The sequence below is a fragment of the Podarcis vaucheri genome (genome assembly GCF_965113315.1).
Source record: "Podarcis vaucheri genome assembly, chromosome: 2".
Taxonomy (NCBI): domain Eukaryota; kingdom Metazoa; phylum Chordata; class Lepidosauria; order Squamata; family Lacertidae; genus Podarcis; species Podarcis vaucheri.
Window position 1 is genome coordinate 130,033,966 of NC_138760.1, and position 14,987 is coordinate 130,048,952.

At 42.7% G+C, this 14,987-nt stretch overlaps 2 protein-coding genes across 2 annotated transcripts in view; both read left to right on the top strand.

Annotated features, from left to right (window-relative positions):
• LOC309527313 (uncharacterized protein) overlaps window positions 1-14,987 on the top strand; it is a 61,175-nt gene that overhangs the window by 10,017 nt on the left and 36,171 nt on the right. The gene's annotated exons all lie outside the window — the stretch shown is intronic.
• LOC309527436 (uncharacterized protein) lies at window positions 6,123-12,544 on the top strand. The gene is made up of 3 exons (XM_082214300.1): window positions 6,123-6,313; window positions 7,989-8,162; window positions 11,832-12,544. The coding sequence occupies exons 2-3, from the start codon at window positions 8,030-8,032 to the stop codon at window positions 12,242-12,244; spliced, it is 546 nt and encodes a 181-aa protein (XP_082070426.1). The 5' UTR covers window positions 6,123-6,313; window positions 7,989-8,029; the 3' UTR covers window positions 12,245-12,544.

The following is a 14,987-nucleotide window of genomic DNA, read 5'->3' on the forward strand; positions in this document are numbered from 1 at the left end:
TATAATTCTCTATTTCGTTCTCTCCCATACCTCAAATAGGGCCTTTCTCACAAGGCAGTTCTGAAATCCTTTATGCAATTGTATTTTCCCATAGAATAAATATCCATGCCAACCCTATATTTTGTCCCTTGACTCAAGCTTTGTAAATATAATAGCTGCCGAATGACAAAGATAAAATACTGCGGCTGATAAAAGCTAATAAAAGCCTGGTAAAAATAATAAAAAGTGCATCAATTGATGCGGAGCTCAAGTCGACACTACCACTAACGATGCCATTTTATATGCTGATGACGCGGCCATCATCTGACGTTCCAAACCGGGTTTGAATTATCTGCTGAGGAAATTTCCTGATTACTGTTCTGGAAATGGTTTATCCATTAATTATGAAAAATCTAAAATTTTAGTTTTCGAAAGAAGCTTCTCCCGGTCTAAATGGGTGCTGGATGGCCATAACCTTGAACAGATCAAATACTTCAGTTATCCAGGGCTCACACTCCATCATACAGGATCTTGGAAGCACCACTGGCAAACCTCCCTTCAAAAGGTGGAGATCACAAAGCTAGCCATATTCATTTTCTTTTTCACAAAGGGCGTCAAATATGTTCCAGCAGCTGTAAGGGTTTTCAATGCAAAACCCATTTCCCAACTCCTGTACTCTGCAAATGTCTGGCATAATGGGGACCTGCCAAAGCTAGATGGCTTTCAGGCGAAATTTCTACGATCTCTGCTGCAGGTACCCAACGGTACCAACTCCATACTTCTGTTAGAAGCTGGTGAATGCCCAATTTCAACTAAAGCGTGGTGGGCTGCCCTAAAACAGGATGGCAGGTTGAGAGGAGTTCCCTACCAGGACAGACTTTGCTTGTGTCCTCAAGATATCGATTCTACAAAACATATTTTGTTGCATTGTGCAAAATATGAGCAAGCCAGGGCTGAACTGATACTACCCTTGCTGGTACCTTTCCCAGGAAAATCAGAGGCTCACTATGTCAGGTTCCTATTGGAAGACCGGAGAAATGCTAGAACATTAGCAGTGGCAAAGTTTCTATCGGTGGTTGCAAGCAGGGACGCGGACTTATAAAAAATATTGGGGGGGCCCGGGAAAGCTCGTGAAATGTAAATAAGCTCATGAATATGCAAATAAGCTCATGAATATGCAAATAAAGTGGCGCCGCCCCCTCGTGAGCGAATAGGGGAGAGCGTGCTGCTGCCTATTAATCAGCTCCGGAACAGCTGATATGCGGGAAACCTGGGGCTAGAGGCAGAAGCCCCCGCCCCCGGGGATTCCCCTGTTCTCGCGGGGGACGGCCGGGGCTCTCCAGCTAGGGCGCGCGGCTGGCTGGCTGGCTGGGGAGGGAGCAGGTGGGGAGGAGGCGGGGGACGGCGGCAAGGGCGCCCGAGATTATTGGGGGGGCTGAGCCCCCCCAAAAAATTTTTTGAGGGGGCTCAAGCCCCCTCAAGCCCCATGGAGTCGGCGCCTATGGTTGCAAGAACAAATAATCCCTATATTCTGAACAAAATGCTTGTTTAACATGGAGGTAGGCTGTATGAATTGTGTATTGCTTTGTAACGATTTGTTGGGTCTCTGGACTGTAATAAAGATTGATGATGATATTTTGTCCCAGCCTTCTAGTTCCAAAACTTCAGTATCTTTTAGTAACACCCACTCTTTCATCCAACTCCAGCACGCTGCTTCAAAATATCTTCTTAAAACTAGGACTGCAAATGCCCCCGTTTCTTTTGGCCCCATCATTATTTCTGATTTTATTTTGGTTTTCTTCCCTTGCCATATACAATTGGCAAGGTCTCGTTGCCAGCTTTTAAAATATGTTGTCCCAATTATTATTGGGATACTTTAAAATAAAAATAGGATTATCTTTCTGTGTGAAAGTAAACAAAGATCCTTGGAAACTCTGGCAGAAGTTGAACAAACAAGAAAGATTTATTTTACAGAACAAAGTTGAAAAAAGCAAAGGACGTGTCATGAGATAGATAATGTTCTTTCAGGAAACAGTAAACCTATTAATAAATTGTACTAAATTTAGTGTGTGTTACATGCTTGTAAACAAAGTAGTAAATGCACAGCTTTTTTAAACTTCTGTTGCTTTTTTAAAGTTATTCCTCTTCGATGTTACAGGTGTCTAGAGAGGGTGGCCAATGCTGGGCTTATTTCCAGTTATTTCACTTCAGCTCCTTAACTTACTTGTTGCAGCTTAATATTTTTATTTTTAAACAAGGTGGTCCTTTCTGTCAGTTTCCACGCTCCTGAGGTACTTCTGACAGTATAGAAGACCCAGGGGGTCACCACACCCTTCATAACTGGCTTGGGATTCTTCTCTTTCTAGAAGATCTTTCCCTTCCTGACTTAAATGAGATCCAAGGAGACAGTATCCTCACAGGTTTTAAGGCGCTTTAACATTCAGGTTTTTAGTCATTTCAAAGTAGGGATCCAGATGCACACGGCAGAATGGTACCCGGGAACCCCCCACCTCCCTCGGCGTCAGTCAGCCTAAGATGGGGGGGGGGGGCCCTTGATGCCATGGCTGCCGTCAGTCAGGCAAAGCGGGAGCCGCTTACACGCTCTACGAGGCTCTCACTTTGCTTTCTTTAAAGCGACCTGGAGCCAGGAAGGAGGGAGGGAAGGAGAGCCATAGCAGCAAAGCCGGCAGCAGCCGCTTACACGGGAGGAGGGACAGACGCTAGCAAAGGTCTGCGCGCTCTCTAAACAGAGCAATGAGGCTGCAGAGGGACGGCAGGAAAGATAAAATTTAAGCAACCAGCAGCAAAATAAAACCAACCTCAAGCTCTGAGCCAGCGCAGTGAAAACCAGGAAGTAAAAAAAAAGGCTGGGGAGGGCATGAGGGAGAGGGGAAAACTTTGCAAATCCCCCGCGTCTCAGCTGATCGGCTGGGTTGGAGCAGCTTGTTTTCAGGCAGGATAGATTTGAGCATTGTCTGGGTCCTAGTGCCCCTACCGCTTTTGTGTGCTCCATTCTATTGCTGCTGGTGGCTGCTTATCATTCAGGCTGCAAGGAGGAGCACTTTTACACAGCTAATGGCGAATCCCCTGCAATCCAAGTCCTCCTCACTTGCTCAAATCTATTCCGCCTCAAAACAAGGAGCGGAAGGAAAAGGCTGCAAACTGTTAAATGGAAAAAAAAAACCCAGGCACAGGGCAAATACCTTAAGTATACCTTTAAAGCAACAGTGCTCTTTCCCTCCCTCCTCCCCGCGGAAAAGCTCCTTGTCCCTTGAGTTCATTTCCTTCCCTCCCCACTTAAAACGTGGTTACAAAGCACGGATCCACATGGATCCTCAGGATTTTTGCATTGGGCTACCCCAAACTCACTGTCAGATCACATGTCTGTGGCCACAGCATGAACCATAAAAATCATACATCCACTGTTTCATTTAGAATATTTTTTCCTCGTTTTCCTCCTCTAAAAACTACATGCGTGTTATGGTCATATGCGTGTTATAGAGCGAAAAATACGGTAATTCTCTCTTAATGAATAGCAAGCCGTAAATTTTATATTTTTTCCCCAAAACTTTTTCCAATCTTCAGAATCAATTGTATATCCTAAATCCCATTCCCACTTTAGAATATTCACTGCTTTGACTTCTTGATCTGGGAGGACTTTATCTAATAATCTATATATTTTGGAGTGTTTTTTGATTATTTTGTAAAACCTCTCTTTCTAATTTTGATATTTTATTCCCAAATCCCCCAGTTTTTATATCTTTCTCATATGTAGCCTTAAGTTGGAAATATTCTAACCAATTTATTCCCAGTATTTTGAGTTCTTCGTATTCTTTTAATTTGATATTTTCATTCATTCCTTCTGCTAAATCTCTATAAGTTGGCCAGGCATTTTTTTTTTAATGTCGAGGTTGCCTCTATTGGAGAGGTCCACCATGGAGTTCTTTCTATAATTCTCTATTTCGTTCTCTCCCATACCTCAAATAGGGCCTTTCTCACAAGGCAGTTCTGAAATCCTTTATGCAATTGTATTTTCCCATAGAATAAATATCCATGCCAACCCTATATTTTGTCCCTTGACTCAAGCTTTGTAAATATAATAGCTGCCGAATGACAAAGATAAAATACTGCGGCTGATAAAAGCTAATAAAAGACTGATAAAAATAATAAAAAGTGCATCAATTGATGCGGAGCTCAAGTCGACACTACCACTAACGATGCCATTTTATATGCTGATGACGCGGCCATCATCTGACGTTCCAAACCGGGTTTGAATTATCTGCTGAGGAAATTTCCTGATTACTGTTCTGGAAATGGTTTATCCATTAATTATGAAAAATCTAAAATTTTAGTTTTCGAAAGAAGCTTCTCCCGGTCTAAATGGGTGCTGGATGGCCATAACCTTGAACAGATCAAATACTTCAGTTATCCAGGGCTCACACTCCATCATACAGGATCTTGGAAGCACCACTGGCAAACCTCCCTTCAAAAGGTGGAGATCACAAAGCTAGCCATATTCATTTTCTTTTTCACAAAGGGCGTCAAATATGTTCCAGCAGCTGTAAGGGTTTTCAATGCAAAACCCATTTCCCAACTCCTATACTCTGCAAATGTCTGGCATAATGGGGACCTGCCAAAGCTAGATGGCTTTCAGGCGAAATTTCTACGATCTCTGCTGCAGGTACCCAACGGTACCAACTCCATACTTCTGTTAGAAGCTGGTGAATGCCCAATTTCAACTAAAGCGTGGTGGGCTGCCCTAAAACAGGATGGCAGGTTGAGAGGAGTTCCCTACCAGGACAGACTTTGCTTGTGTGCTCAAGATATCGATTCCACAAAACATATTTTGTTGCATTGTGCAAAATATGAGCAAGCCAGGGCTGAACTGATACTACCCTTGCTGGTACCTTTCCCAGGAAAATCAGAGGCTCACTATGTCAGGTTCCTATTGGAAGACCGGAGAAATGCTAGAACATTAGCAGTGGCAAAGTTTCTATCGGTGGTTGCAAGAACAAATAATCCCTATATTCTGAACAAAATGCTTGTTTAACATGGAGGTAGGCTGTATGAATTGTGTATTGCTTTGTAACGATTTGTTGGGTCTCTGGACTGTAATAAAGATTGATGATGATATTTTGTCCCAGCCTTCTAGTTCCAAAACTTCAGTATCTTTTAGTAACATCCACTCTTTCATCCAACTCCAGCACGCTGCTTCAAAATATCTTCTTAAATCTAGGACTGCAAATGCCCCCGTTTCTTTTGGCCCCATCATTATTTCTGATTTTATTCTGGTTTTCTTCCCTTGCCATATACAATTGGCAAGGTCTCTTTGCCAGCTTTTAAAATATTTTGTCCCAATTATTATTGGGATACTTTAAAATAAAAATAGGATTATCTTTCTGTGTGAACGTAAACAAATATCCTTGGAAACTCTGGCAGAAGTTGAACAAACAAGAAAGATTTATTTTACAGAACAAAGTTGAAAAAAGCAAAGGACGTGTCATGAGATAGATAATGTTCTTTCAGGAAACAGTAAACCTATTAATAAATTGTACTAAATTTAGTGTGTGTTACATGCTTGTAAACAAAGTAGTAAATGCACAGCTTTTTTAAACTTCTGTTGCTTTTTTAAAGTTATTCCTCTTCGATGTTACAGGTGTCTAGAGAGGATGGCCAATGCTGAGCTTATTTCCAGTTATTTCACTTCAGCTCCTTAACTTAGCTGTTGCAGCTTAATATTTTGATTCTTAAACAAGGTGGTCCTTTCTGTCAGTTTCCACGCTCCTGAGGTACTTCTGACAGTATAGAAGACCCAGGGGGTCACCACACCCTTCATAACTGGTTTGGGATTCTTCTCTTTCTAGAAGATCTTTCCCTTCCTGACTGAAATGAGATCCAAGGAGACAGTATCCTCACAGCTTTTAAGGCGCTTTAACATTCAATTATTTAGTCATTTCAAAGTTGGGATCCAGATGCACAGGGCAGAATGGTAACGGGGAACCCCCCACCTCCCTTGTCGTCAGTCAGCCTAAGATGGGGGGGGGGCTTGATGGAGAGTCCTTGGCCCAGATGGAGAAGGGAGGGCAGCCCCTAGAGCGCAGAAGCAGGCAGGGAGGGGGAGGGAGGGAGGGGCGGTCTGGATGCCCTCGGCTTGCCAAGGGTTAAAAGGAGCAGAGCGGGATTCCTAGAGAGGACAGGAAGGGGAGGGCGGGGGAGGGCAAGGTCCTCCCCAGCAGAAGCCCCTCCCTGCCCAGTCCCTTCCTGCCAGCAAAGAGGAGGCTGCTTTGTTCTCTCTGCTTTGCAAAAACTTCCTCGGTGCCCCTCCTGGAATCCGGTGAGTCTCTTCTCTCTTCCCCCTTGGGGTGCAGCGGGGAGAAGGGGGTCCCAGGGCTGCAAGGGAGGAGGCACGGCCCCCCGTTCGGCTCATGCATGGGGGGGGGAGATGACCCCCCAAGTCAGGGAGCGGAGGGTCCTGCCCCCAATTCCTCTCCGCCAAGCCAGGGAGGGGCTGAGTGTCCAGCAGGTCTGCGACTCTCTTCTTCCTTTGGATCAAGATGCTGCCTTCCTTTTGGGGGAGGGGTCTTTGGGGCAACAAAAGGGGGGCATGCAAATAAGCCCCCTTCAGATTGAGGGGAAGGGTCGCATTTCATAACACAGAGAAGCATCCATGGAATCGAAGGAAGGAGACGCCCTGTGGAGTGGGGAGATACAGCCCCGCCCAAGTGTGGAGACTGGAGGGGAGACCCTCTCCCACCATCTACCCAAATACAATTCCCAGAGTTCCCTGGCAAGAAGGGGGGATTGGTGACCACTCTGGGAATTGCAGTCTTTGGGCAGCAGGGCTGAAGCTGTCTCCTTGCACCTCTCAGGGTCCTGAACCAATTCTGGCTCCCAGGATTCTTGGGAGGAGTCCCTAGGGCCGGGTGAGATCTGGTTTCCAACCTTGTGATGGATCAGCAGCTAAACATCTGCCCCCTCCCAGCTGAGCAAGTGCACAGAGTGGCATGTGCCACTCTTGGGGGCAGGAGCTGCATCCAGCCTTGCTCAGCTCAACATTTTTAGGAAGACCAAGCCCCTCCTGCCCTGGCAAGGCACTGGGGTGAAGCTGCCACCGCCATCAGAATCCTGTGTGAATAATAATAATAACAATAATAATAATATTTACCTGCCACCCATCTGACTGCGTTTTCCCAGACACTCTGGGCTGCCTTCAGGTGTCTTCTAAATGTTACATAGTTACTCATCTCCTTGACAACTAATGGGAGTGTGTTCCACACGGATGGTGCCACTACCAACATGGCCCTCAGCCTGCTTCCCTGTAACTTCTCTTCTTGCAGTGAGGGAACCACCAGAAGGCCCTTGGTGCTGGACCTCAGTGACCAGGCTGAACGATGGGGGTGGAGATGCTCCTTCGGGTATCCTGGGCCAAGGCCATTCAGGGCTTTAAAGGTCAGCACCAACACTTTCAAAGTAAATCCTTTAGGAGCGGTCTTACATGGTTCCAGCAGCAGTCACCAGTTTAGCCTCCACATTCTGCAGAACAATAAGTGAATGACACAGAAATTGCTGCAGTTAGAAAAGCTTTAATTGCTACAAATGGTATAAGGAAACATGATATGGAATTAAGGGTAAAGATGGTGTTGACCTGGAGTGGTTACAAAATTTCTGGTCTCTCCCCGATTGCCACGGGCCCTGCTCCAAAGAGAGCTTCTCTAAAGAAAGCACAACCAAAAATCACTCCCTTTTGCGTGAATAAGGAAAATGAGGAGGTGGCTAAGAAACAGCAGGAGCCAGATCCTATTCCCAACCTTCTAGGGTCTCTCAGCAGCTCTAATGAAGTGGAGTGAGGTGCAAACAGATTAAATTGGAACCACTGGAGATGTTTCAAATGGGGTTTCTGTTGGGAAGGGGCTGCCCCATTTGTGCTTCTCCAGGAGCAGGGGAATATCTAGGGCAGGAGAATCCCTGCAGGGCCTCTGAGGCTCCCTTTGCTTCTTCCTCTCTCCCAGGGCCCTGCAGCTTGTGGTGGCTTCTCGACTCCTCAGGAAGGATGAAAGAGTCTGAATCTGTAAAGCTAGCGAGGATGGAAGGGGGAAGATGGACAGTTGACCTGGTCAGGTTGTCTCCTGCATCCCTCCTCACAGCCTCTGAGCGTTCCCTCCCAGGGACGTCCGAGAGATCTGGTGAGTCCCAGGGGAGGGGAGATGGGGACATGGATGGATGGGGCTGGAGAGGTACTGGGGCTTGCTCAACAAAATTCTAGCAGCAATTGTGGCATACAAAAACAGTCTAGCATCTTTCTTGGGCAGTTCCAATCCTGTTATTCCAAGAGGAATGGCCTCTGGTTTCTTAATAAATGTATATTTCAACTTTTCCCCCAATTCATTATAAATGTTCTCCCAGAAGTCTTTCACCTTGGGGCAGCTCCACCACATATGATAAAAAGTACCTTCTTTTTCTTTACATTTCCAACATAAGTTATCACTATTGTGATATATCTTTGCCAATTTTACAGGAGTTAAGTACCATCTATACATAATTTTCATTATATTTTCCTTTAACACCGTCCATGCAGTGAACTTGACCCCTTTCCTCCATAACCTCTCCCAATCTTCAAACATTATGCTGTGTTCCAAATCTCTTGCCCAGTCTATCATCACAGATTTAACTTGTTCATCCTTTGTATGCCATTCCAACAATAAATTATACATTTTAGACAAATTTTTTAACTTTAGAGTCCAACAACTCCGTTTCCAACTTAGTTTTTTCAGAAGCAAAACCATTTTTCTTATCTAATTTTTACAGTTCATTAATCTGGTGATAATGTAGCCAATTTATTTTATCTTTAATTTGATCAAATGGTTTTAATTTATATCCTTCTTTATCTTCCAGTAACAGATCAGCGTATCTCAACCACTTGGTTTCCATATTTCACTTTTTGAGGGCCTTTTCCTCCATTGGCGAAAGCCATCTGGGTGTTTTCCTCTCTAAGAGATCTTTGTATTTTAGCCAAACATTATATAGAGATTTTCTAATTACATGATTTTTAAAACCATTATGGGCCTTTACCTTGTCATACCATAGAGAAGCATGCCATCCAAACACATTGCCAAATCCCCCCAAGTCTAAAACATCAGCATCATCCAGTTGTATCCATTCCTTAACCCAGCAGAGAGCTGCAGCCTCAAAATAAATCTTCAAATCTGGCAGGGAGAATCCCCCTTTTTCTTTTGAGTCCATTAGTAATTTATACTTAATTCTGGGTTTCCCCCCTGCCAGATAAATCTAGATTAAGCTTTCTGCCATTCTTTAAAACATTTCACATTGTGAATAATTGGGAGGGCTTGAAACAAAAAGAAACATCTTTGGCAATACATTCATCTGAACCACAGAAATCCGGCCCACTAATGACAATTTTAAATTTGACCAAATCGCTAAATCTCTCTTGATTTCATTCCATAATTTCTCGTAGTTATCTTTGTATAAATTCAAATTTTTCACCGACAAATTAACCCCCAGATATTTAACTTTTTTCACAAAAAGTAGGCCTGTCTTTTCTTGTAGTAATTTCCTTTCCTCATTGTCCAGATTTTTCTCTAATACTTTAATTTTGCTCTTATTTAACTTAAATCCTGCTACCTGTCTGAACTCCTGTATTGTCTCCAGTGCTTTTACTGCACTGGAGTCTGGATCTTGTAATGTCAACACTAAGTCATCTGCAAAGGCTTTTAATTTATACTGTTTGGATCCTACTACTATACCTTTAATTTGTTCATCTTTCCTTATCATGCTTAACAAGACCTCAAGGACCGAAATAAAGAGCAGAGGGGAAAGGGGGCACCCTTGCCTGGTACCCTTCTCAATTCTAATTTTCTCTGATACCACATTATTTACTATAATTTTAGCTTTTTGTTCCTGATAGATCGCATTAATACTGTTTAAAAACTCTTGACCAACCCTAATACTTTCTAAATTATGTGTCATAAAACTCCAAAGTACATTATCAAAGGCCTTCTCCGCATCAATAAACATTAACATTGCTTTACAATTTTTTCTTGCTTCCAACTTTTCCAAAATATCTACTATATTCCTAATATTATCCTTCATATGTCTTCCAGGCAGAAAACCTGCCTGGTCTTTATGGATATATTCTGACATGACCTTCTTCAGCCTGTTGGCCAATATATTAGCAAAAAATTTCTAATCCACATTAAGTAGAGAGATTGGTCTATACTTTTTAACATTAGCTCTATCTTGATCTTGTTTTGGATGTTTGGCTAATATTTCCTCATTTTCTTCTATTTCTTTTCTAATTTGATACATTTTCTTTTCTCTGTTTCTTTTATGAATCACATTTTGTTGAATATAAAATCTTCTTATACCAGCTTTGCTCACCTCCCATATTATTCTACTATCTGTATCTTGCTCTTTATTAATTTGGAAGAATTCTCTAAGTAATTCCTGTGCTTTACGTAGAATCTTTTCAACATTTAAATTCTTTTCATTCATTCTCCATCTTCGATTACTAATTTACATTGGCTTCTTTTTGAAATATTTTGTCTTTCAGTAGCCTTGAGTTTATAAACACTAGGTAATCTCCTGGGCCTTTGTACATGTTTGATCTTTCTGATCTGATCCTAAATATTTTGTCCACATCCATTAATAATTCGTCTTCCTGTACTCCCATCCACTTTGCTAACTCTTGGATTATTTTATTCTCAATTTGTTCATTTTGGGATTCAGGAATTCCTCAGAAGTGCAGAACCATTTGATGCCGATACATGTCCTAGACGGCAATCTGATCTAATAATTGCTCTTGTGCCTTCTTTATCTCTGTTATGTCATCCGGTATAATCTCCTGATTTTTCCTCAGGTCTTTATTTTCATCCTGAATCCATTTGGACACTTCTTCTTGTCTTGATTTTTAATTCTTGAACTGTTTTGTCTAGCTCCTTATTTTTTATTGTCAGGTCTTTTACCTGACCTTGGAGATCTATTATTATTTTTAAATGTTGTTCAATCTTATTGTTCATTGAATCCGGTTTATCATTTATATTTTTGTTCATGTTGACTATCAAGTCTTTCAAATCTGCATTGGGATCAGTTTCTGCTATTGAAAGTCTCCTACCTTGGGAGCTGGCAGTAACAGTTATTTTAGATTGTATTTTCTTCTCAGCCATCTTGACCTTCCATTTCTTTTTCTTATGTACACAGGTTAATATGCTTTGGCCCAGGTTTGGCTGGTGATGTCTTTAAATAAGACCAGAACCTCCAAGTCTGTAATATTTCAAACTGTTGGGAGTCGTCAGGTTATGAATATTATTCCCACTATTTAATAATGGAAGAGATAGAGGAGTCGGCTTCAAATACAGAGGATGAGCACATCAACACATTTTGCCTGCACTTTTAAAATTGTCTGCCAGATGGCGCTGTGCACTTTCCCTTCTTTTATTACTAACCTTGGTTTCTCTTCTTTCCCGGTTCCTAAATTCCCAGAATGCTTTTTAACTGTCCTTCCTCTTTCTCGACTGTATCAGAGCACTTCCCTCGACCCACCACTGAGCGCACCACACAGGGAAGTCTCATTTTTGCTTTTGCTTCTGTCTGCATTTTGTTGACCAAAGAGATGACTGACCTTCAACATGGATTGGACTCCATGACTGAGCCAAACAAAATCTATCCCAGATAAAAGGCAAGAAATTCCAGCGAAAAAAGGCAGTGAAAACTATAGTAAGGCCTCACATCTAACTCTCTTCAGTTCTTCCTCTATCACAAGCATCCATTAACATTGTTCAATAATCTGGAGCTCCGTTTCTTCCTGAAGCTCTAATTAGCTACTCTCTTCATTGTAGATGGTGATGAATTGGAAGGGAAGAACAAGGGGAACCACAACAGAATCGACATAGCGGAGAAGTCCGATAAATATTCAAAGTTTGGAGAGAACATCTGTCAGAGCTCCCAGTCCTCCCATCAAACAAAGAGCTTAATTCGAAGGAATAGCCTCACTTCCCATCAAAGAATTCATACAGGGGAGAAACCATATCAGTGCTTGGAATGTGGTAAGAGCTTCAGTCGAAAGGACAATCTCACTTCCCATCAAAGAGTCCATACAGGGGAGAAACCTTATCCGTGCTTGGAATGCGGAAAGAGCTTCAGTCAGAGTGCCACTCTCATGGCCCACCAAATTATTCATACAGGGTTTAAAGCATATCAGCGCATGGAATGTGGAGAAAATTTCACTCGGAATGGTAGATTTGGAATCTAGTCCAACCCCCGCCAATGCAGAAAAAAGGTCATTTCAAGCATCCATGACAGATGGCCATCCAACTTCTTCTTAAATACCTCCAATGAAGGAGAGTCCTCTCTCTTCTGAGGGAGTTCCTTTTCACTGTTGTCTCTTACTATCAGAAAGTTCTTCCTCGTCTTTAGGAGGAATCTCCTTTTGTGTTGCTTGAATCACCTCTTCAGATTCCTTCATGACCTTGAGAAGGACTTCTGTATGTCTGAGAATGTCCAGGGGATTGGACCATGCTCTATATTCAGGGGGGAAAACCCATGAAGAGGAGTCCGATATAGGGCTTAAGTAATCTAGGCATTGGTCAGATTGTCATAATTGCAGACATACTTACTGGTTTGAACGGAAGTGATTCTTATTCCAGGGGAAGTGGTGACTGTGAGATTCCCTGTGCTCTCACCAATATTGTCCAAACGTCCAGTAAAACTTTGACACAGCAGACCAATAGTTTACCCGCTGAGGTTGATGTATTGGGAGGTTAGGTTTAGGGCCGTGTGGTATTGCTTAATTGTATGTGGGGTCCCTATAAAGGGAACTTCTTCCTCTAGTTGGGAGGGAGACTGGTCAAGTTACCATCAGTTGAATGCAACATTTAAGTTAGATTTTAAAAAATGGATTTGCAGAACAAAACTCACAGATTGAAAGCTTGTATATATGCTAAGGGAAAACTTCATGAAGATGATGCAGAGGAGTCAATCTAGATTATCAAGGGTCTGAAACCAGGCCTTCTGAGGAGGGCTTGAAGGAACTGGGGGTGGGGTGGGGGCGCGTATCCATTTCAAGTGATGTAGGAATGAAAAATCACGGGAGACGAGAGAGGCAGGTGTAACATGAGGCGTCTGTCTGGGCGGACCCTGAGAGCCTCTTTTATTGAATATTACAAGCATTGCCACAGGTGGGCCTGTGGCTGATTGGTTGATACATACACAAAGAAACTTGTGATTGGTTAACATAAGTACTAAGGCGGGAATTACATGTGAGAGGTGGGGATTACATGTGATCATTTATCATTGATGGAGTAAAGGCTGGGAATCGGAGCTAGAGCTAGACAGGCATGAAGCCTCCTAATTGAATTGTAACTAGAGATTAATATGGCACGAAACAATATAACAATCAAGTTCTGTAGATGTGGTCAGCTAGGCATGGAGAGCAGGTCATGTTGTTTTCCATGCGTTTAGGATGACTGAACAAGGAAAAGAATGTCCTGGTGTTTGGAACAGTTTTGTACAGTTTCTGCAGAAGCAGATTGTAAGCAAGACTTTCCCAGAATGCAAGAGAGAAGAAGCAAGGCTTCCCCACAATGCAGCAGTTTTGTGCAGAAAGAGAACCAACAGCTATGTGCAGAAAGGGGACTTCCCTTTAAAGTGAAGTTTGCCGAAATCTACGCTTGCGACATGGGCTGCCATATGTCGAGATTTTCCCGGACATTTCAGCAATTTCCGCCCAGACGCTGTTTACAATTCTGGATGTATGGCAACCATGTCTATATACAGTGGTACCTCGGTTCTCAAACAGCTTAGTTCCTCAACAACTTTGAACTCGAATGCTGCAAACCTGGAAGTCAGTGTTCCAGTTTGCGAACTTTGCTTCGGAAGCCGAACGTGCTCCTGAGCTTCTGTTTTCACTGTTGCGCTGCTAATTTCTGCCCCCCCCCCATTGTAATCAAAGCCTTCCATTTCCAATTGCAGTGTTCTGAGGTGATATTTGGAGCTTATATCTGGTGCTTTTTTCTTTTTTGCTAAAAGAAATTGCGTTTTTATTTGGCTTTTTCGTTTTTGTGACTGTGGCTTGTTCTCTGTTTTTGATTGATTGTGTGACTGCGGCAATGTATAAAAGCCCCCCCATCCAAACAATGTCTATCAATCAGTGCAGGTAAGAAAAAATAATAATTTTAATTTGAATCTAAAGTACTGCCTTCTTTCTTTTATAGTACAGTACATTGATTATTGCTTTCATTTTATGGATCAATGCTCTCGTTAGATAGTAAAATTCATGTTAAATTGCTGTTTTAGGAGTTGTTTTTAAAAGTCGAATTGATTAATCTGTTTTGCATTACTTTCTTTATTTAAAATTTATTTTATTTTATTCGAGTTTAGGATTTCTTACATACATATATTATGTTCTTACAATTTTTAAATTTTCTCATACAATTTTTAAATTTTAAATTATACCCATTGTCATGAAATCATAGGATCATAGAGTTGGAAGAGACCACAAGGGCCATCGAGTCCAACCCCCTGCCAAGCAGGAAACACCATCGGAGCACTCCTGACATATGGTTGTCAAGCCTTTGCTTAAAGACCTCCAAAGAAGGAGACTCCACCACACTCCTTGGCAGCAAATTCCACTGTCAAACAGCTCTTACTGTCAGGAAGTTCTTCCTAATGTTTAGGTGGAATCTTCTTTCTTGTAGTTTGGAACCTGTCAGGGGATGATTAGCTGCTTGTGCTTAAAATAGTGCCCCTTCAGAGTTTGTGCGACCCCACAAACCTCTGTGTGTGACAGAGCTCCTCAGACATGTCTGCTCTAGTCACTTGTAGAGTCCGACAGTGGCTGTCTGCGGAAGCGCTTCCAGCAAAGAAGTTCCTTAACGGAAACGCGTCTCCTGGACTCACGACGTGACAGCTTCCGGCGAAGCATAGGTCTCCCTGCAGTTGCTTCTGACACCTCCCCGCTATTTTCGCTCGAAGTGTCTCTCACCCCTTTCTCTCCC